Source organism: Vanellus vanellus (assembly GCF_965231255.1).
Source record: "Vanellus vanellus genome assembly, chromosome: 8".
Taxonomy (NCBI): Eukaryota; Metazoa; Chordata; class Aves; order Charadriiformes; family Charadriidae; genus Vanellus; species Vanellus vanellus.
The window spans coordinates 15,845,202-15,869,338 of record NC_138913.1 but is presented as its reverse complement, the minus strand read 5'-3'; the positions used below and the strand labels follow the sequence as shown (position 1 = coordinate 15,869,338).

The 24,137-nt window shown below is 38.3% G+C and overlaps 1 protein-coding gene across 3 annotated transcripts; it reads left to right on the top strand.

Annotated features, from left to right (window-relative positions):
* Nucleotides 1–1,863: 1,863 nt before the first annotated feature.
* On the top strand, nucleotides 1,864–23,239 carry AGTR1 (angiotensin II receptor type 1; the record flags this gene model as incomplete). 3 transcript variants are annotated; one of them, XM_082487253.1, is made up of 3 exons in its annotated part: nucleotides 1,864–1,990; nucleotides 7,245–7,362; nucleotides 21,953–23,239. In XM_082487253.1, the coding sequence occupies one exon, from the start codon at nucleotides 22,005–22,007 to the stop codon at nucleotides 23,052–23,054; it is 1,050 nt and encodes a 349-aa protein (XP_082343379.1). In that variant the 3' UTR covers nucleotides 23,055–23,239. The 3 variants fall into 3 exon arrangements, 2 of the variants coding, with proteins under 2 accessions (XP_082343379.1, XP_082343378.1); XR_014269444.1 differs by lacking the exons at nucleotides 7,245–7,362; nucleotides 21,953–23,239 and adding an exon at nucleotides 2,163–2,187 and having other exon boundaries at nucleotides 1,865–1,990; XM_082487252.1 differs by lacking the exons at nucleotides 1,864–1,990; nucleotides 7,245–7,362 and adding an exon at nucleotides 10,412–10,419.
* Nucleotides 23,240–24,137: the final 898 nt, after the last annotated feature.

The window sequence follows — 24,137 nt, the reverse complement described above, 5'->3', positions numbered from 1 at the left end:
TGCAGCTCAGTTCTAGGAGAACTGAAAGACCACTAAACGACAAATCCCTGCAAGCATCACCTTTTGGAGGTCTCCTCCCCATCAGCTCCATCCAGCAGGTTTTACCACAGAACAGACTGAGGCAGAATTGTGCAATAACTGCCAAATATATTGATACACAGACAAGTTCTTTAATCAGTCACATATGTATAAAGAATTGTTTGGATAGAATAAATGTGTCCCATATGTCAAGAGCCCCATGTAATACAACCAACAACATATATAGGAATAAAAGAGCACACTGCTGTAGCGAGCTTCAGGGACTGTATAGGCCTGCATGGTACTTACTAGCAAGTGGCTTCCAGTCCCTCTCATGATAAATCTGTGAACACACACATGGTTCATCATTAGGCGATATCTCAGCACGATCTCTTCAGAGAGGAAGCCAATTAAAAACTCCCCAAGTGGCAGGAGGGCAGCACGCTGCCAATATAGACTGCTTCAATCTTGACTGCTGTTCTGATGAAAATGCAGATGATTTTTCTTGACACGACATCAATAGATCAGGGCAAAAGATTATGTCACAGGTGAATTATTGCCTCCGTGTAACACACTCATGGCCCATCAGATACAGACTGGAACAATTAAGTTCATGTAGTGTGCCTCAGTTCCACATTTCTATCTGAACCTCTGATTTAGCTAACAGACTTTCAAAACCAAATTATAGCCAGAAAAGACCTTACTGATTATACATGTGCAGATGCTGAAAAGCAATTATTATTCCAGCTAAAGTTGTTATTACTGCAGAATCCAAATGTTTCCTCTTGATTTACTTTCTCCTATCACTGTCACTAGGTAGATCCTAATTACTCTTAGCCACAATAAAGTTACACTGCCAACCCTTGAAAGGTATTACCATCCTAGGTCATGATGTCTTCCTTAAAAGGGCCTTCAGAAACACACTAGGTGTATAAAAAGATTAGAAAGCAGTCTGCAATTGTGCAGCTTCCATTGGAAGCATTAGCTCTGTCCATAACTATGGTCAGATCACCCTAAAATAAAATAGAACTTCTGAAATGCTGTTCTTGATGAGCATGACAATCTCAGAAACTCTTCCTGAAAAGTTGCTCCCTGTCCTGTTTACTAGATCATGGAGATGAACAAACAAATAAACAAAAAAAAAAAAACCCTCACACACAAAGTCCTTTTCTATGTCAGCCGGCAGCAACATGAAAAGCATACCTCCCAGGACATGCATGCATTCCAAGGTGGTTTAACATACCTGTTTCTTTCTCCCCACTACTCCTAGAGAATAAAGTTTGACAGATTAATGAATGGCAATTTAGCATATATTGCTACTTCACTAATGATGATCTGAGCATTTCAGTTGTGCTCATAGGCGGCCCGAGGGATTCCTAGAGAAACTGGAAAAGTTTGTACGCCGCTTGCATCCCCTACTTTACAAAGCAGAAAGCAAAAGGAAGGAGCGAGCGTCCCACGCCCATCCCTCGCACTACCCACGCAGCCTGGGCTACGCTGGCACTCGCCCTCCTCCTAAGTAACTCGAGTCCCCGGGCTCTGGCTCTGCACTGCCATGCAGAGGGACACCCGTCCTGCCCGTCACCCCGCCTCGGGCACCTCCTCGCTGCCGGCGGAGCGATGCGGACCGGCCGCCCCGCAGCGGGCGTGGGGGGGGAGGGGGGGGGGGTGTCTCCGGCTGCGGGCGCGCCAGCGGAGGGGTGTAGGATGGGGGTGGAAGTGGGAGGGAGACGGGTCAGAGGGGTCTGTCTCGGGAGATGGGTGGGGAGAGACAGCGGGCGAGCTGGGCTGTGCTGCAACGCCCCTCGCTATAAATGCAGCGGGAGGAGCGGTGCGGCTGGGGAAGAGAGAGCGCGCAGAGAGCCCAGCCGAGTCCAGCCTGGTGCCGTGCCAGCGCCGTCGGGGCTGAGCCGCCCGCCCCAGCCGGGCCGCGGCCACTCCTCGCCCCGAGGCCGGCTCTCCGCATAGCCAGGTAAGGCGCGTCCCGCCGGCCGCCCCCTGCGCGCCGGCTCTGCCGCGGGAGCCCGGCCGGCCGTCCTGCCGCCGCTCGCCCCCACCTCGGGAGCACGCCGCCTGGCCCCGGGGGGAAGGACGGTGTTTGCGGTTTCCGATAGAGCCTCCCGCTGAGTTTATACTTTGTTTAGACGAAGTCTCCGTTCCGGACAAAACGCAGGCACGCAAGCCCTGCGTGCTGGCTTGCCCTGCGGGGCCCGCTCGCTGAGCCCGCACCACAGATTTAATTTGGAGACAGCTAAATGTGCCACAGAGTCTCGGTCACGCCGTGTGTGCGAGCTCCGGTGTCTTGTCAGCAGTTTGAAGATAAAGCAAAGGCAGCCTTTGACAGAGGGCACGGCGCTCGGAGCAGTAACACCTTCTCACCAGCAAGGCTCTTCCCAGCAGCCCTGTTAGCGCTGGTCAACATCTAGATGAGTCCTTGCAATGTTTATTACTGTGCTAAGCCCATAGTATAAATTAATAATAAAAATCGCTGAAAGCGATGCTGATTACTTTTTAGGCTTTGTGCAAACAACTTTCACCAGTTAGCAACTAGGACTGGTTTCATCAACATTCTGTAGCATATGCACTCTGTAGCCAGACTTACCCATTTTCTACAGAAAAAAAAAAAAGTGATCTGCAATCAGAAATTAAATTTTAATTAGTAAAAGTTAAAAATCCTCTCTCTTTTTTCTTATTCTCCCCCCCTCCCCCCCTTCCCTACTGGCCAGCTCCTGAATGTAGTTTGGACTCTCAAAAATGAAACTGGACTAGAGTTTTTCAATATGTTCAGGTGAAATCCTGTAACATATTTACTGTCCTCCCACTCTCCATACACTAAAACACTTTAAGTGCTATCACTTATTTACAGGTACACAAGCCCTATATTCTTCTGCGCAAATTAACTCACATACCAGTAGCTAGATAAGTCAATCAGATCAGATTACAAGCAGCAAATTTGCAGGATTCAGTTATGCCCATTTCTATATTTCTGCAAACTTACTGGAACTAATGAGATGCACGGCAATAAGCGGCAGCAGGATTCTAGCCAGAGCAGGCTACAGGTCACTGTAAATTTCCATCACTTCCATAAGTGGCAGTACTTGTTTTGATTGTGCTGCGTTGCATAGCATGGGACAGGCTACTAAATGGGCTCAGTAAAATTACAAGTCCCAAAAAAGGGATGAAGTTAAAGAGATATTTTTCGTTTATTTTGGTTGTTGTTGGGTTTGGTTTTTTTTTTGTGGGGGGTGGGGGTGTCTTCTCTTTTCACTTGCATGAACACACACTGCTAGCATAATTAGACTTTTGCCTGAATAGGAGGACTGAGTATGGCCTGAAGCAGGTAATTACCATGGTGATGTAGAAAGGTTCTTTTAGCTCTGTTTTACTGTCAGACGAATGTTTCACACTCCTGATAATGGAGTCGTTTCACTTGTTGCCACCATAATCTTTTAAATTACGGCATCTTTCAAAAATACGAAGTGCGTACAAGTTAAGCTTTTGCTCATGTATTAAGAATTTTAACCATATGCCTTTCCAGTAGGAACGTGGTATTTCTGTACACCTTTCTTCTCTACAACTTGAACTACATAGCAGAGAAAAATCAGTTAATACTATAGAGTGCTTCTTAGTTTATGTTGCTAAACTGAGAAAACAAAATGATCCTGTATGATTAAGAGGTCACATTTGTCACTAAATTTTAATATGGTTGGTTTCATTCTCCCCTTACTTTTGTCAAGGTAGTAGACTGAAACAGAGTTAATTCTTACACTGGAGAAGAGCAGAAGTGGGCCCATTTCCGATGGTGTAAGATGTCTCAGAATAGAATCAAATCATAGAATAGTTTGGGTTGGAAGGGACCTTTAAAGGTCATCTAGTCCATCTGCCCTGTAATGAGCAGGGCATATCCTGCCTTCCTGCTTGGAAGCAGTACCTTGCTTGGGTTGGATGGCATGTGCAAACTGCTACTAGAAGTTACTGGTTTAAGAGGCAGTAAATACCAGCCTGAAATGCCAGTATCCACAGCGCTGCAGAAGTGAGGAGAGTGCTGCCTTTTGGTTTAAAATGTCCCAACTCTACAACCTGCTTTTTACAGTCCGCTTAGAACAAGATGATGCATTATTTGTATTTGTGTTACCTGCTGAATGAATAATATTATCTTTAATTGTATTAAATATTCTAAAATGTATCTCACTACTTCTTGCTGTTTCTAGTACTATAAAAAAAACAGAGGCAGATGCAGGATGTAAACACGGTGATTTATTTATACTTTTCTAGAATAATTCTTTTGAAACGTATGGACTGTGTTTGCAGACAGAGAGATAAGTGTCAGAGTTAATTCCTATTAAAAAAAAATTATTTCAGATAATGGGCACTCACTGCATTTTCCTACAGTCCTAAGTTTTCTGCACTGTGGTAATTTTATTCTCTGTGTTTGTTGAAGGAACACATTTAGGTACTCCTTTTCTCTGGCACTGCCTATGGTTCCTTACTACAGCTCCAGTAATTAATATGGTAACTTAGAGTTACATAAACTGCGAGCTCTCATCATACTGTCCTAGTTAAACTCTTGTTTATGCAGAAGTATAACATTAGTTGAAAGTGTTTTAAGCAGTCACAAATTATTCTCATTTGCTCACTACCTCTCCTTTGTCTCTGGACCTTCTTGAGTTCCAGAAGCTACTAGTGTTACCAAGAGTATACATAAACTCTCTTGTGGCTATTACTGCCCAAATTTTAGGGCATCTAATCACACCGTGAGAAGCATCCAGTTGTTTCTGAGTGGTTGGCACGTATCTCTGTTCCCCACACTTCAAGTTGCCTTTTCTGCCTTGGTGAGTTCATAGAAGATCACATTCTGACTTGAGTTGGAGAGAAAACATGCATATTTATGCATTATTTTAATCAAATACTATGTCTGACTCACATTACATGGTTAATCTTGTGCTTTTTTTAGCTGAATGTAACGATTATCTTCCAGGAGACACCTCAATAAAAGGAGAAATAAACTAAAATTTAATTTGGATATGTTATACCTAAAGCTGACTTGGGGAAACAGGTTATCGAGATTCATTGGCATATGAATAGATCTGCTTGGGCAATATATTAGATACACCAAAGAAACCAGCCAAATGGTTAAGTTAGGGGAAGGAGGGTGGGCAGCAAAGCAAAATAAACCCCTCACCTATTTGTGCCAGGAATACTGGCAACCCATCAACATATGTCCTCTGGCACACAAAGTACTAACATGAAGAGAGGTCTGAAAGTTTAAACAAAACCACCATAGTTGTTTCCGTAGCTATAATGAAGGGGACTTGGGCAGTTAAGTGAAACAGCACAAGCTGAGTGAAAGAGACTACTTATTTGACAGGGAATAGGATCAAACTGTCCCAACAAACGGTAGAGCTGAGAAGAAAAAAGGAAGTGAAATGAACGCTAGCCTCACAGTTAATCTAGACTGCAATGCTAGTTAGAGTAATGACACATCAGATCCTTTGCAAATTCTAAGATCCATTGATTTTAAACCATAATCTCTCTCAGAAAGAGAAATATAATCTCCGAATTGTTTCAGAGTTACAAGCCCGGTAAGACTTACGGTTTACAGCTGTGAGGATGGGGTTAGGGTATAGTCTGGCCAGTACAGGCCCACAGCAGTCTACTTGTATTGTAGGCTCTATTGTATATACAGCTAAATCTAACCTTTGGGGAATCTTGTTTCAATTTTTAAGCCTTATCTAGCTTACTTGCTGATATTTGCCTCATGCTCTCAGTTGTGTAACAATTCCATCAGAAGTGCAGTGATGCAGATGTTGTGTTCTACCATGTGTTCCTCTCAAATATTACTTATCAATTTTGTAGTATTCTTGGATAGCAGTGCTGATTTTTTGGACAGCTTGTGCTAAGGGAGACTATGGTATTTTTTAGAAGTTAGCCTCTGCATTGTTATGATCAGGTTTGAGGACCTAGGTAAGAGAAAATTGCAGAGCATCACGAAGAGAATTTTTTAGAAATCTCATGGAATTTTGAAGACAAAATGGAAAATGTCGATCATTTATGAAGAGAGGTTAAAGTGGAGGGAAGACTAATTTTTTTATTTTCACTATTGTAGGGTTAGTTTCCACTGTGCTAACAGGAATAAACAGGTTTCTGTTGCTCAGAATTGAATCTCAGCTACTTATCAAGACAGAATGCATACAGGCTCCGCTCTAGAAGTGTGATACTATTTTTCAGGTAATTAAGAAAACACTTCTGGAATTAAAATTTTATGCAAAGATAAAATTTGGCATGAACTCACACCTGGTGAGTTCAAATACATTGCAGAGTTTTGAGTAGGTGGCAACATAATTTACTCCTAGACTTTAAAGGTGCATAGACCTTATGTATGAGGCCCAAATGCTGCAGTCTGAAGATCAGAAAGGGTCCAGCAGAGCTGTTTTCTTATATACAGCTGCTATTGCACACAAAGTTACTAATCACAGTATCATTTTCTGTCTCCTCCTTCTGGTCTTAAAAACCCTGCAGTGAAAAACAAGCTAGTAAGCTTTTGCTAACCACAGTATTTCTTTTAGTTTCCTTTCCATTAACAAATTTGTCTTTTAAGATCACTTTCACCAACAGACAGTCATTGTACTCTGAGCACTCGGCATGTTCTGTACCATCTTCTAAAACTTGTCCTTTGCGAAAAAAAAAATAAAAATTGACAGATGTACTCTAGAAGAACCTGTGTCATTTTTGAACATTGTAGGGAATTTAACAAATCTGACAAACAAGGGAAGTTATGATACTTATACTTGATTTTTTTTTTTGCCTCAGATGTAACAAACAAGTGAAAAGAAGTTATCTTGACTTTTAGGTCCTAACAGCTGTGATTATTTGAGACAAAGCATGTATGAAATAGAATGGCTGGTCTGATCATTTATGGCCTTATCTTCAGATAAATGATGGATTATACTAAGATTACCTTGAGCTTTCAAGTGAATTGCAACTAAGGGTAGGAAAATATCATGCTCCAAATAGCATGCTGTTAGTATTCTGTGTTGCCCCATCAGCTGAAAGAACTACAGATTTTGGGCTGTCAGATGTCTTTAACAATTTTCATTCCATTTGGGTTTTGTTTGATAGCAAAACTATCCAGGTATCAGCTATATAACAACACTAGCTAGAGTGCTTGGTAACTATTTGTGGTGTTTATCTCCTTTTATTGTAGTTGAGTAGCATTTCTCTTACAGGCACAGAAAATGGGTAATAACTGAAGATGACCTCACAGCAGGAAAGTGAGATCAGATTGGCAATGCATCAGTGAGTGGCATGATTGAAGACAAGACAAAAAACAGGCTACAGCAAAAGGTAACTGGCAATATCTAAAGAAACCAGTACTGAATTTGGGAAAGGTCAATATTTAGACAGTATTTCACTGTTAGAGGTGAAAGCTATAATTAGAGTTACGGCCAGAACAAAGAATGATTTAACTAAACACCTAATTTCAGCTAATTCACTTATTCCTTTCTTTACTTCTAGGTCATACAAGTTTGTCAGTTGCTGACTGATTGTTGGCTAGTGGAATCTAATAATCAGTAGATGCAGTATAGGAACAGGAATAGAAAAGAAAACAGCATTCCTGAGTCCCCTCAGTTTTCTGAAAACTGAGAGGGTGCACTGAATGAGAGTACTGTGCCTCAGCATTTCTAACGCAGAGGGACCCGTGCAAATAGTAAAACATTCCAGAAAACCACTGAACAGCTGTACTTTTATGTTGGGGAGCTTACGCAAGGGACAAAAATGTACTACTTGTCTTTCCTGAAAAATGTTCTGTTGGCAGTTATCTTCCATTTAACCCTGCTTTAGCATTGTCACAGCCTGGCCAGACCCTTTGCTTGAAGCAGGCAGCGCATAATGTGCAAATAGGCAGCCTGAACTTGTTTCTTGAGGAACCGCGCATGCTCCTCCCAATCCAAGTTTATAGGATGTATGTTGCCTTTTCATCTCTTTCTTTATAAACTCCTATTGGTTTTCATCTTTTCTCCTTTCTCCCCTCATTCTTGTTACCCAAGCCTAAAAGTTTATACAATTTTCCTTTGTACCTACAAGGTACATTGAGTCCAAGAGTTAGTCTGCTACCACTCAGTTTCTGGCAGTTGCTCGGGATTTCCTCCCTCTGAAGGTTCTTTGCTTAATGTACAACAATAAGAAATAGAAAGCATGAGGCAGGAGTCAACATCTGTTCTCAAAGTGGGACTCTACCTCTGCTGTTAGATTTCTGTCTTTATTGTTTTCCTTTTGGCTTTGTTATTAGCAGCTTACCTTAAGACAATTACAATTTTTCTGTTTCTCAAATCAGGCTTTATTTTGGGTAAAAGATGTTTCTTTACCTATGTGCTTCCTAAAAAGTACTTCAAAGGAAAGGGTTTAAAAATATTTTGCCTTTAAACACATTTTATGATGCTGCTCCATGTTCTTAAACACATCATCAAAAAAAGTCATGTCAGTACAGGACAGCCACGCATCCAAGCATTTGCTCAGTTCAATTGGTAATTTTCCTACCGTTAAAGTAAAGATCACGTGGCATCTTTTGGGGGGCACAGTGCTACCCTTTCTGGGCATCTGTGCAGTTATGTTTGCCTGAGAACCAAGACTGCACTTTGTTGAGGATGCACTGTTTCACAGCATCATAGATTGCTTGCGCTCTGGCTGCAACAGCCGCCTTTGTTTTGCTACCTCTGTTGCTGGTGCTCAATACGCACAAGGAATGTCTCAGAGCCAGGACAGTAAAGGGAGTTCACTAATGAATTTTGTTTTCAAAACAGAGCAATAAATTTTACTTTGAAAAAAAAAAAAAAAAACCAGGAAACAAGCTGTACAAATTTGGCAGAACATCTATTTTGGTATCATTCTATTAAGTGTGCCGCCTTCCAGACAAAGCACTAGGGATCACAGTACCTTGTTTTTTTCATGGGTGATAATACCTTTCACACTGACATGGATTAAGGTGTCTGTATTTGACCTTTCATTCTCTTTGATTAACCCTTTAGCACCTTACTAGTCCAATTGACTTGTACAAAAATCATGGATACCTTGCTTGTCTTTATTTGGCTACTCAAATTTTCTTCTAGTCCTCATAATGATCTGCCCTTAACAGGAATTTTGTGCAAGTGAAAGCACAATTGGGCCCCTGTGTTCTCCATGTTACACTTAGTAACAATTACAGTGATACTAACTTCTCTTGGGCTTAGCTGCATTACCATTTTAAAAGATTTTTTTGGTCTGAATAAACTCTTGTACTTTGCCAGTTACTCATACTGTTTTCTTTCCCTTCTGCCTTTGGTTCCCTTTTTCCTAATGAGGTATTCGTTAAGAAGCCTCCATGCTGATCCTTTGCTTTTAATCTTTTAACTTTTTCCTCCAGGCTGTTCCTAACATTCTCATTTAAGGAAGAAAAGCCTTTTCTGAGGCATATTGCGATTGTGTGATATTTTCCTACTGTAAGGATATCTAAATTAATTATATGAAAGAGAAGTAATCAAGTGTCTCAATCCGACACAGTGAGCCAAATCCTATTACGTATTGCTGAATTATGACACATGGAAGACAAAGCTTTCTCTGAACAAAGGTGTTGAAATCTAATGTCCATTTCCTTGCCCAGAAATCCACAATGAATTTTCTTTTGCTTAGCTGGTAAGACAAACACTATTTTTCAGCATAAAGTCAAAAGAAAAGAAATGTTCAATGTGAGATTTGTTTTCCCCAGAACAGTAACACCTGGACTAGCAGGAAGTTACATGGAAATCACTAGCCATGGTATTGGAAACATAGTGGTAGAACTTCCACATTAATTGGTTTAGTTAACATGACAGATACTTTAGTCATATCTGTATGTCTGTGTTCACACAGACATGCTGCATTGCTTGTTTCTCAGTTAATATTTTAATTACTCAAAGCAAAAACTTCTATCAGTCACTTTAACCACATTGGTGATAGGCAAGAAACAGGGATGTGATTTATTAGAGATTTTTAGAGGGAAAGTCCTTTCAGGTAACAATGTGCAACATGAACTACTCTCCGCCAGCTCGTCTAATTTCCATTAGATTAGAAAGTGGAACACCTCTGTTTGATGGGTCTCTCCATTTCTAGAGTAGAAGCAGAGAATGTTAAGTGTTTCTTTTCTCCCCCACTTCTTGACAGATTAGTAATGTTGCAGGTGAAAGGAACTGTATTGCTCTGCACAATGCATTTCTAAAGCTTATTATTCATTAATTTATACTTGCCTTCTATGTTTGTAGAGGGGAAAAAAGTAAAAATAAAAGCACATGCTGCATTAAGCCTGTAGAGCTCTCAGGTGTGTCATGGCTCCACCCTGGTGATTTAGCATAATGGCTGGAAAATATCCTTTTGAGGATTAATGTACAGGTAAGGTCTCACACACATCAGAATGTTTCCATGCTTGTCAAAATGTCACTGATTTGCTGCCCAACTTTGAGCAAATTTATGTATGTAAGCTCTCTTGTGGCACCTTTCTTACTGTTTTATGAGAAAGTACACAAAGGCAGTTCCTTGTACCAGAAAAGTAAAAGCAATATTATCTTGCAGAGTTCATCGCTCATCATGTTATTATCTCACTTTTAACTAAGAAAAGTTGTTCAGAGCTTAAGTTGCATACATAATGTTAACTTTTGCCTCTGCATCTTCTAGCTTAGCAGAAGAGTAATATGAGTGTGAGAGAGTAGGCAAATGACACAGTAGTCTCTAAATAAACTAAACTATCAGGACAAAGCAAGGAAGCCTCTATTTGGACTAACCTGAAATTCCACATAGTCCTATCACCTCCCGTCTTTGTCTACAAAGTTATTAGCTGTGTCCCCTGCCCTTCCTCCTTCAAACATCTTTGCCTTGAGGAAGCAATAGAAACCTAATTAAAACATCACTTTCAGTAGTTTTATACTAGTAACACCACTGATTTTGAGTTGCATCTTTCATGCTGTAAAACAAAACAAACAAACAAAAAAAAGAACTTGCACCTACATTCAGAAAAATCCTTTTCTCCCTGAAGTAGGTGATTTGCTTCATGAGGAAACAGTTGCAGCTTTGACCTTTCCATTCCATTTTCTACTGTGATCTCTGCCAGTGACAGAGAAGATTCTGACAGTGATTGCATATTGCTGTGGGCATGGCACTCATGCATTAACCATTTTAGAGCAGTACCATTTCTAATTTAGATGCATGAAATCCCATTTTCTGCTAAATTATCAGCCACCACTAATATAACCAAGATTTTGAACTTACGCAAATTTTACCTGTTTTTACCCATAGGCTGGTAAGTGTATACTCAGTATCTGGACTTTCACAGAGTAGATTGTAATAACCCTCTTACAGCCAATCATAATCTGGTTATACTGATTTTTTTAGTATTTTTTTTCTGCCTCCCTATAGTAATACTTATTTTCCATCCTTTAATGACACAAGTAATTTTGTTATTTTAACATTCTTAACAGAATTTACGAGACATTTTATCCTTTACCACATTTTTTTTTCTTCCCGGACTAAAAAGCAGAAGAGGCCCAGGTTTCATGACACACTACGTTTCACTTCGCACACATTACGTGGCAGTACAGCTACCCATAATAAAATAAAAGATATAACAATTTACCTTTGTCATTAGCTCATCTCAATTAATAAAAGCTGGGAGTGTGGAGAGTCTTCATCGTGGGAGGCAGGGAGTCTAGAGAAGTGAACTGTGTACCTGTTGCTTCCTCACAGCTGCCTGCGGGAGTAGCACCATGTCCCTGGAGAAAAAGAATCTGTGTTGCAGAAATTGCGCTGACCAACAGCCTTATTAAGTGATGCACGTTTCTAATATTTTAGGCTTCAAATTAAAATACAACAACGTGTTAGATTTTATATGCTGTAAAAAGTGTGAGGAAGAGCCAATACATACATGTGTCCTCTCATGACCTGAAGTCAGTAACAGAATAACAGTTTGTGAGCAACGAATCCCCAGGAGACACTAATATTTTGAGGCTCAGGCCTACAAGACAGTTTACATGAGTAGCTGTTACTCTCAAGGCCCCAGAACATTCACTCCAGCGACAAATAAGAATGACCAGAGACCAATGATACTCAAAACAGCATGGAAAAAATAACCCCCTCTTATTAAGCTCTGCGTGCTCGAAATCACAGTTTCTCCAACAAGCCAGGAAGGAAGAAAAGCTGTTGTTATTGCTATTTTGTTATGCTTATGGAGGCACCCACAAGCTTCATTGAAGACCACATAGCCTTATATGATCTGAAAGGAGCTAAGATACCTCACAGGTTGTATCTGGTCTTGGTTTTGTTAGAAGAGGGCATGATAAGGGCTTTCAGCAGTGCTTTTTATTTCTGTAAGTTTTTTTTCCTTTCTCTCTTGCCTATCCACAGCCTTTTTAATATAAGGCTGAAATATAGATTTGGATCGAGCCCAGAATTAATGTAAATTCCCTTACTCCTCAGTTGGAAGAGTTCACAGTAGAAGCTTACAGTTCATTCCATGTGGAAATAATGGTGTCAGTGGAAATTTTAGGTGTGTGGTTAGGTATCCAGAAGCTGTAGGATGTGTGCTTCTGTGTCATTAAAAAAAGAATACTTTAAAACTTCTTATTCCATGGAACTAAGCTATCAGAATAGAAACTTAAAATTCATCAAATGATTTCACTCGCACTTAACAAACCTGAATTTGATTTCTGTCTTTTATTAAAAATGACCACATGGGGCACACTATATTTTATATAGGCAATTCTAGCTGCAATAAAGGAAATGTGTTAATCCATTCATTTACTATCACTCAGAGAAAGTAACCGTGCAGCTTGTAACCTTTCACAGCTCAAACTAATCTCACTTTTATTCGTTCTGGGACTTGATGGCTTAATTCTTGTTAACTATTGACTCTTTCGGGTACTACCAAATGCCCTAAAGACACTACACAATCAGGCATCAAATCTGATGCTATAAATGTGCCATAAGCTGTATATTCATAATAAAACTGTATTTTATGTTGTATTGCCCTTCAAAAGTCTTTTCATGCCAGTGCTGAAAACCCTAGAAATTCTAGTCCTATCTTGATCTGAAACAGATTTATTTTTTCTTTCCTGGCATCTAATGTGCCATAAATAGCATTGTTAGCAATATGAGGAGATGGCATGTCCCTGATAAGCAGACTATAGGTTAGCCTGCTGGTTATTGACCATTTTTATCTCCTAGGAGGGCACCAATCTTCCTTTTTGGTAAAGCTAACGGGTAGAACAGAGGTGCAAAAATCCATGCTGGATTGATGATGGTGCCCTCATTTCAAAGTCTTAATAAGTCTAAGTGACTTCAGCCTCTTTTAGAAAAAGAGGCAATTCTTTACCCTGTGGATAAACAAGGAGAGTGACTGCCTCCTGCTATAACAATTAGTTTTTCATATTTAAAAGCTAATTCAGCTATAGGTTTAATAACCTAGCTAAGGAAAATATGATCTTCATTCCTTGCAAGACAGAGCAACTGAGGTGACTGGGGACAAAGGGATACATGGAGATTCACGTTTCAGACATCATCTTTTCTGAAGTTTAGCCTTTTGATATTAAGTTTCAGAAGTATTGAGCTAGAAGTAGATTTTACTTTGTTTATTTAATTATCTTTTCAGTTTTAAGTTACTGCTGCATGAATAATTTTATATTCACATCTCTTAAGGACATATAACACCTAAGACATATTAAACACCAGAGAGTTTGCAACACATTCTTGCAGCCCTTGTCAGAGAAAGAACACAGGTTGCTCTGATGGATAAGCATGAAATAAACAGACCAGAAAAATTATGTGGAAAATCTAAGATATCTGGAGTATCGAGTACACTGTCAAGCCAGAACCACTGATCTCTAAAACCACCACCTCACTGATCTTCCTAAGATTAGAAAAACACACTGCATGTTGAAAATGGTTAATCCTTCAGTGTTTTGGAGTCCAGTTATACATTTATTGAACCCAAGAATGTTTTCCATCACCTTATCAGCACAGAAAACAAAATCATGTGTGTATAGAGGAAAACGTCCCAGAAAAAAATGTTTACTTTTAAACCTAAACCTAGAGGATCTGAAAAATAAAACCTATAAATGCAAATACCGAAACTTACTCTCAACTGAAAGGCTTTTGGCTAACCATCATGCATGCTTTGTGGATCAATCAGTCAACAAAATTTTGTACAAAAAAAACCCCAACATGTAATCATTGCCATGCTAGTGTTCACTAAACTACTAAGTTCTAGTGAGATTGAGAAACTGTAGTGAAGTTGAGCAATCCTTTATTGGCACTAACATCTGTGAGTAAAATTTTATAGAAATATGTACATCAGGATTTCCCAACTTCTGGGAAACAAACAAACAAACATACATGAGGAGGGAATTGATAGAGTTGACTTTGGCTGAAGAGCTAAATAGCATGAAGAAATATTTCCAATGTTTCTGGACTCTGTAAGTACTGAGAGAGTTTATGCAAAAAATAGTCCAAGCTTTCACCACTGCTGCAACTGCTAGAATTATAACCATGACATTGTTACACTGTAGGGTGTTAAAAAGAACATGCAGAAAATTTGTCACGTATTACATTTTAGTATTGTTAAGCATTTGATGTCCCAAAAAAGGTACTTGCAAGATTTTATTCATCACTCCACAGCCCCATAAATTAGTGTTTTAGAGATGGCCTTTCACGTATACCAATTTTTGCCACATCCATTTCTAACACAGAGCCCTTGACTGTGCAAATGAAAGATTATTTTTCTTTAGTCTGTGTTTTAAATCTAGCCAATTACTAGTTTTCAGTCTTTAAATTTCACTTCTGTTCTCCCTAAATGCTTCTATTTTTACCAACTTCAAGATATAAACCTCATATGCTCGTACCCAAACATCCCTTAAGTGCATAGAGATACACTGACGCTGTATAACCCATTTGACATAAATATAGGACAAGACACTGATTATTTCTACTTATCTGGCATGAGAAAATATAGGTAATATAAATGTTTTGGTTCTACTTTGCTTATGTACTAGTTCCCATAAAATAAATGTCACCATAACACTAACAACCTTTCTTCTCTGTCTGGATTGAAAGCTGTTTGCCCTTACTAGCACGAGAGAACTATTTAGGTAAATACATAATTTGAAACAGATCACTGACAGTGTGCAAAGGGCTAATGACAAACCCAGGTGTATTAGTAAAAGAGCTGGGGGTGGGGTGGTAAAAAGTGTTAAATATGCTTACATTTTAAAATTGTGGAATTGTTTACTATCCATGAAATATGTACAGCACTTGAGGTCTAAAAAAAATCACCATTTGGATAACAAAAACTGTGTAGGCTCACACTGCCTTTCAATTTCCAAAAATGCCTTTAAGTAAAAAAGTAAAAGGGATTAAAAATTGTTCTGAAGTGTCATTTTCAACAATAAAAATATCTTCATCCAAAAAGGAAAATACAGGTTTGAGCCAAGTTAACCTAGAATTATTTTCAAGGACACTCCTTGGCTGATGCTTGGAAAAAGACTTGTATGATTAACAACATGCCTAGTTAGTTTTAAAATAATCTTTTCATCTAATGAGTAGGTGTCACTATTTTGCCATCTGCATTTTTAAAGTAAACTATACATTTAGTCTGCCTTTAAAAATACTCTTCTTCATTTGGCTCAAAAACTTTAGAGAGTTTAAGCTACATATGTCTTTGAAAAAATAAAATATCATGATCTTGTTCCATGGCTTGCAAGTGCAAGAACTGGACTGAAAGTTAGCAAAACCAGTAACATACTAGGATAAAGGAAATTAGATATAAGCTAGTAGGTACTAAAATAAACTTAAAATAATTCACTCTGGTGCATTATAGTTTACACAAATGAAGAACTTCAATGATAGATATTTTGCCTTGTATTTGCATCTTAAATAATCTTGCAGAAAGAGGGTATTTTGAAAAGCAAATTATCTTATTTTAAAATGGGAAATACAGACCTCTAGTGGTCGAAATATATATTATATGAGTTAAACTTCAGTGTGATATAAATGCAACTGTTCTTAACTGTGTTACTTTCCTTTTCCTTTACGTTTTCTTCCCCTCTCAATCATTCAAAAATCACACAACCCCCCAGTTCCACCCTTCAGTCATTCCACAAGCATTGATTTTTCCCAGAGGACAAAGTACTTTCATCTGCCCTTTTCTCACATAAATTTTATGAGTTAACTGTACTTAGTTTCAAAGATACTTGGGAAGTGAAGGGAAAATTAATGAGTAGTCTATAAAAAAAAAACAACCAAACAGAAGAAATATGTTGATTCTTTTCAGAATAAATTATGAAGTCACCATACAGAAGGACAGACTCTTTTGAAGTAAGCTGGAGGAAATAAATACAGAGAAGTTCTTACAGAGAAGGTCAGAGTACATAAACAGGTTACAACCTGGCAATAACTGGTCCTCTGCTAGCACAAAATAAGTAATAAGCAATTTAGAGTTTTGATGTAATAGAAAAAGCAGATCCTAGAAGGATCACAGGCAGTTTACTTTCCAGCTATATAGAGCTAGCATAAATGAAGCAGACCAACTTCAACTCTTGCAAGGGGAAGGCACAAACAATCCATGCATAGGTTAGAGAATTAAAAAGACAAATATTTTACTCTAACATAAAAAAAAGCAAAACCCACAAAATTAATGGCAATTTCAACAGACTGGCAGTTGCTTTATAAAAGACTGAACAGGAGGACCGATATTAAACAAAAATGCACAGGCCAATACAAGGTCCCGCAAATTCTGTTTGTTCTGATGTCAGACCACCTCCTGATCCAAAATTGCAAAAGCAACAGCCAACTTTACAGTTACTAATACAGGTCTTTGGAAACTTGCTTTTCTGTTCTTGGTGCTCATGAAGTGATGTACGGACAGTGTTCTGGTTCTGTACTGCCTATTGCAGTTCCACTTCAGTAATATTTTGATTTATTGTCATTTACCATGAAGTCAGATGCTGACCTCTGTGGAAGATATTGGCAGTGATAACAGGAGGCCTATGCACACTGCAAGGCCACAATAGTTTGAATTATGATGTGCCTTTATTTGCCCAAGTGTTTGCATTTCTCTCACTTTCCTCAATTAAACTATCAACTCTGGACTAAATATATTTAGGAAAGCCATGATAGGGGAATACAGACTGTTAGGAGGAGCAGCAGAAAGGAGGAAAGGTAAATTTATGGCTTCATAGTCAGGGACACCAGGAAAGCAGGGGAGAGGCTGAAGTAGTCATCTGAAGTAGAAGAAACTATATTAATTAAGGCGATGAGGATAAAGGGGGTTGTTCTGTTGGACAGGAAAAGAAAAAGGCAGTGAAATAAAGCATTTGGAAAACGTCATTAGTTTCTCAGCAATCAGAAAAAGACAACAAAAAATTAGGAAAGGGAGGGAAATAAACTCTCAAGATAAAGAAAAAAGCTTATGCCACCAGAAAGAACTAAACGTAGTTAATATATTGAACATATTGATCCAAACATTTTTCAGGCTCTCTTCTCCCTGTGCAATAATTTTATACAACAGAATGCATCATCCTTTTAAACATGAAAATATTTTCTCATTTGTAAGAAAAGAAATAATCCACCTACCAGATGAAATAAAGTAAAAAATAATAATAAAATAAAAAACCCAGATGAAATATCCAGATTAAAAAAACCCCTCACATTACCTAATGGTGAGGTGGCTAAACTGTGGCAGGGTTGTCAGCCTGAGTTTATTTAGTCTTTGTCAAAGCAAATATCAAAACCACATTTCTGTTTAAAATCTGACTTGTGACATCTGCTTATCTATTTATAGCTGATTAAGTTCTCACAGAAAGCCACGGTCAATGCTATCTTATCTATCAGTAGGCAAAGTGCTGTTTACTTTGCATGGGCTCAGCATTCCTTGTTGTTTCCACAGGCAGTTTAATTAGGATGCATGTTCACCCAACAGAAGCAATGAATGGAGCGGTAAATAATAGTTGGTAGAGCAGTCTGAAGCATTTCATTATCAGTGACATACTATAATCATTGTAATTAAAAAAGATAAAAGGTCAAACAGGACAGTAACATACAACAGGGGTTTGCTGCTCACCAGATAATTTACTTTGAGATTGATGTTGCCACACCATTCACAGTCGCATCAGTTCAATCCTCTTAGAAAAAGCTCGTTGTGTATCAGCCTTAAAATGATCCAATTATCCTTATGTTAACTCAGGTCATTTGAGATGCTTTAAATGGAATTATCAATGTGCACAATTTCGATACTTGCATTTAACTGGCCAGTTTAACCTGCTCTGGTGAATTCTGGCAGTGTAAAGCTTCACCAGGCATCTATTTCTGTAATTTTTTAAAGAATCTGCAGTACTTGCCATGTAGAAGTATCTGCTTTGCATAAATTGTATATAACCATGATCCTGGAATAAGCAGGTGATCTGTGGCAAGTGAGAATAACAGCAAAAATGGCAGTGATACGGAAAAGAAATCATTGCCTGTAAGGAGTTCACACCACCACGGCTGCCCTGTCTCACCACTCAGCACTGCTGTGGGCTTCCAAAGCAGATGACTGGTTTCTGCTATGTTGAAGCTTTTCCCAATACTCTAAAGCTACGGATGTTCTCAAGGCAGCAGATCTACCTGAGGCTAGCTCTGAAATCTTAAAGTTTCCAGGAAATTTAAAAATTCAGCTTGGGATTAGCAACGCCTTCCTCGCTGTGCTTCAAATGTAAGGCTCTTATGAGGTTCATTCTCACAGCAGTATTCAAACTGTTTTTAGATATACACATAGCAATCCATATCTAGTTACCCAAAAGCAACCACATTATGTATTCCTACTTCCTTTTCGTTTGCTGAAAATAGTGATGGATTTCTTTATTTATTAATTATAATTCCTTAGTATAATTTGAAACTGATAACATACCAAACACATCCTTTGCACAATTCCACTGACTTCAGTGTTACACCAAAACCTTTAATTCCAGAAGGGTTACAATCTTATACAGACAAATTGAAGGATCATACTATTTCATGACCAAATTTGTGATTTTTCATGGGAATTGTTCTCCCTTTTTTACTTCCCAAGCACTCCAAAATAAGCTCAGGGAATTCAATACTTAGAGCACCAGACGCAAGTTTCCCAACTCAATTATTTTTTGTTTATTTTTAACACATTTCTGAAAATGTAGTATAATCGTTATTATACTTTCTTGAAAGCATATGTGCTATTAATTACATCAACTAAAGCTACTACTGGCATGAAACGGTACAGACCACCATGTGGATAGAAGAGGGAAGTTGGAAGTTAAACAACAAAACACACTACACTGAAGGGGTTGATGAAGTGGCTGTGAGAAAGGTGCCTGGGCATCTATCACTGCACAGAAGCAGAGAAGGAATATTCACCATCACCTACATTTATCTTAGCCACTGAATCTGAAGTTAGTACACACAGAGCAGGATGCGCTTGCCAAATAACACTACCAATTGGTTAATCTAGTCACAGAGAAAGGCTCAGCCTTAACTGGGCCCTGATCTACTTTACTGTAAGTCTAACTTGCAGTGGTGATTTTCTTAGTAGAGACTTCACTACAGTTTCTTATTACTAAGTTCTGGGCTGTAATCTCAGTGAGTATATAAATTAAAGGCTATGATAATGAATAGACCACGCAGCACCAGCATGTATCTGGGACAGGGCAAATATTGCCAGACCTTGATGTTGCAGAACCTATCAGTTATTGTCAAATCTCCTTGGGCACTTTCACAACCAAGGGATGAGATAAATCCTTTTATCTTGAAATCTTTTTATTGTGGTTCTCCCCATCCTATGGATAGCAGGACTTTCCGCACAGCCAAACACTGTGTGGTCTAGATTTGGCACAGTTTGAAAGCTGGGAAGTTTTGCTCAGGATGCATTACCGTGCCACATGTGACCAGAATGGCATATATTTCTTTGTGTTGGCTGTATTTGCTTGATTACTTCTTCAGCTTGATTTGCTTGATAACTTCTTAAACATGACAAAAATAGCTGTAGTCATTTTGAGGCATCCGTACCAACTGAGGCAACAAGACTAACTCAGAGAATGAATTGGAAAGGCTGGGAGGCATCTCATTGCACAACTTGACAAAGTTGCATCTAGCTAGATACTCCGAACTTGATAGAACTATCAGGAACTTAAATCTTGATATTACCCTGCTAGCTTTATGGAAATGAGTCAGTTTACTAATGCAAACATAATAGAACATAAGCTAAGACTGAGAAACACCAAATCTTTTAAAAGCTAATAAACTGAAAGCCAAAGGGTGACCTTGCTCACAAGATGCTGCCTGCAACCCATATTCTGGGTTCAGTTCCTGACTCTGCCTCAGACTTCCTGTATGGGCTTTGCTAAGACACATCTGTGCCTCACTTCCCTGTTAAAAAGACAATCCATTTGGAATAAGGTTTGTCTCCCAACGAGAACATGTCAAACACTTTAACAGAGTAGCATTCTGTATTTAACAGGAACATCAGTGCTGAACAACGCAAATAATGAGCAACCACCTCCGTAACAACACAGCTTGTATTTCTATAATGACAGGCATCTTTTCTTTCTGAATGCATCTGTACTGCCCAGGGTCTTAGGGTGTGTGTATTTATCTACATAAAAGTGGCATACATTTATAAGGGTTTTGTTTGTTGGGGTTTTTTGGTTTTGGTTTTATTTTTTTTAAAACAAATGTATTTCACTTAATCTGTGTTTGAGGCAGCATGAGTTGGGTTTGGCTGACAGCTGTCAGGATCCTGCAGACAGCAGTAAAGACTACTGTGCAATAATAACTGTCTTTTTTTTTTTTTAATAACCACTGTTTTTGAGGGAAAACTGTCTATTTGTAGACTCTGAAAAAGATTTAGTATCAGAATAACTTAGAGCAGATGACCTTCTTCCTAAAGTCTTAAATCATTAATAAGGAAATCATTCTTGCAGAACACACAAGCCCTGGCAAACCAAACAGGTGCCCCGTAAAGGAGATTTCATCCATTTCTGTACAATTAATACAGTCCAGAAATATTTTTCAGACACTAAGACTACAACTTCAACTGCTAGATACATAAATTTTGTCAGTAACTGAAAAGGTAACATGAATAGTCATTCCTCCTTGCACCCTTCTTAAACTCTTTCTACAGTATTAATGTGCGACAAATCAGCACATCTGGATTTTCACAGATCTTTTCCTCATTCATAGTTAAATATCCAAGCCAGATGGGGAGCTAGGTAACTTCTGAATATTTAAGGTATTTATGGTACAACAGAACACTAGATTGTGAGTGTCTTCATCTTTCGCTGTGATGTAAAAATTTTGTCAAAGAATTAAGCTTGATGTATAGAAAAAAAAAATAGTGATTCACATCAGAGATTAAAATGAATACCTAAACTGAATTCACTTATTTTCTTAATGCGTTACACTTTCTATTTACAGAATGAACTAGTATTCAGAGTGCTTAAGTGTAGTTTCTGAGATATCTGAATAACTTTGCTCATTAGATATATCACCAATTTATGGAAAGAAAATAACCCAAAGACTCTCCTGAATTTATAGTTATCTGCTTTTTTGAGTGTCTATTATTATTTTTATGACATATGTTCACTAACCAGTCTTATTTTCAATTAACAAGGTTCCAATTTAAAAAGTTTAAGTTTCATTTATGTTAAAAAGAATCTATGTTCACACAACTCCTAACATTCTTACCTCTGTTTTATTCTGCAAAGTCTACATTAAAATAGAAATTGGTGGAGAAAACACTTGAAGATGGCTTATTTTAAAATTCAAATACATTGACACATTACGTTAGACACAAAAACTTGACATTTAATTGAAAGTTTTTAAAAATTAAATCCCTGTCACGAATAGTATTTTTTTCCCTCTTTTCCCCTCCTAGGTGTGAACTTCATATTTTCTCCCTGAAACTAGTTACAGCTGAAGAGATCAAGATGATTCCAAATTACTCTACTGAAGAAAGCGTTAAAAGAATTCACGTCGACTGTCCTGTTTCAGGAAGGCACAGTTACATCTACATTATGGTTCCAACTGTTTACAGTATCATCTTTATCATAGGCATATTTGGGAACAGCCTGGTCGTTATTGTCATTTACTGCTACATGAAATTAAAAACAGTAGCCAGCATCTTTCTTCTAAACCTGGCGCTGGCTGACTTGTGTTTTTTAATAACTCTGCCACTCTGGGCAGCCTACACAGCCATGGAGTACCAGTGGCCTTTTGGCAACTGTTTATGTAAGTTAGCATCAGCAGGGATAAGTTTCAACCTGTACGCCAGTGTGTTCCTCCTCACATGCCTTAGTATTGACCGGTACCTGGCCATAGTACATCCAGTGAAGTCCCGAATTCGACGTACCATGTTTGTTGCCAGAATAACTTGCATTGCCATCTGGCTTCTCGCTGGTGTGGCCAGTTTGCCCGTCATCATTCACCGTAATATATTTTTTGCTGAGAACTTGAACATGACAGTCTGCGGTTTTCGTTATGACAACAATAACACAACTCTCCGGGTCGGATTAGGTTTATCCAAAAATTTGCTGGGCTTTTTAATTCCTTTTCTGATCATATTAACAAGCTACACCTTAATTTGGAAGACACTGAAGAAGGCATATCAAATTCAAAAAAATAAGACTAGAAATGATGATATTTTTAAGATGATTGTGGCAATAGTATTTTTCTTCTTCTTTTCCTGGATTCCTCATCAGGTGTTCACTTTTCTGGATGTATTAATTCAATTACATGTAATAACAGACTGCAAAATCACTGATATTGTGGATACAGCTATGCCATTCACAATTTGCATTGCTTACTTTAACAACTGTTTGAATCCTTTCTTTTATGTTTTTTTTGGAAAAAACTTTAAAAAATACTTCCTTCAGCTAATAAAATACATTCCACCAAATGTCAGCACACATCCAAGCCTAACAACAAAAATGAGCTCCCTCTCATATCGGCCACCAGAAAAATACACGCTTGCCCACTAAAAAGTCTGCTGGGTCTTTCGACACCAAGTGGTGCGTTTTGCAATATACTTTTTTTTTTTTGAACAGCCTTGTGAACGAAGCAGCAAGAATGACAAAATTCATCTGCAGTCCTGAACATCACAGCTTACTGCTCATTACAGAAACATTAGATCACCTCAGAGAAATCATACTGTAAAGATTTAGCAGTGGCCTTTTATTTTACATTGTGAAGAGGACTGCTTGGGTTTCATTTTGTTTTTCTTTACCAAAAGCAACATAAACAGTGGACAGGCATGTCAGAGTTTCTGTCAGCATCCTGCCATTTACTCAGAACTACAAAAGAAGGGTACAGAAGACCCCTAAGTTCAGAGATCTTTTTAAAGAAAAAGCTTGTATAGATTACATGAATTACGAAGGACCCGTTTTCAACATGCATGAGCTATTCCAAGTTTTGTTCAAGGAGCTGATGGAGCTACACTGCTTGTTTTGTTGTGTTTTTTTTTTTTAATGACATAAATGTCATGTCATATTTATAATACATTTTCAAGTATATGCTATATGGAGAGGTCCAATTTTAAACTCAAATGGAAATTTAAGGTCCTTGAAATTGGTATCATTCTGATTTGTGCTACTATTTTTCATTTTTTTAAATGGCATTTTTTTCATAATTATGCAATGAAATGCAGATTTATTTATTAAATATAGAAGAAATATATTTTTAGATTTATATTCCTACTCATAGATTTCAAACATTGCTTCATAAATGTACATTTATATCCCAGTGGGTATTTTTATAGTAGTTGAAAAAAAAGTCTATATGTACACACACACAAATGGGGTTCCCTTAACCTCTTAACCTTTCCTCATGATATGCCACACTGACTTTGAAGACCCTTACTTATGGAATGGGTTGACTTGATACTCTATATGACTGAAAGTAAAATCCTGCATTTGAAAACATGAGCTCTGGGACAGGGGTGATTAGAAAACTTCAAACTATTTTTGTATAATAACCAGTGCACTCTATGAGAGAAATTACCGACTAATCAAATCCACTCAATTTTTCAAATTCCTGGACATTTAATAAACTCATATTCTGATAAG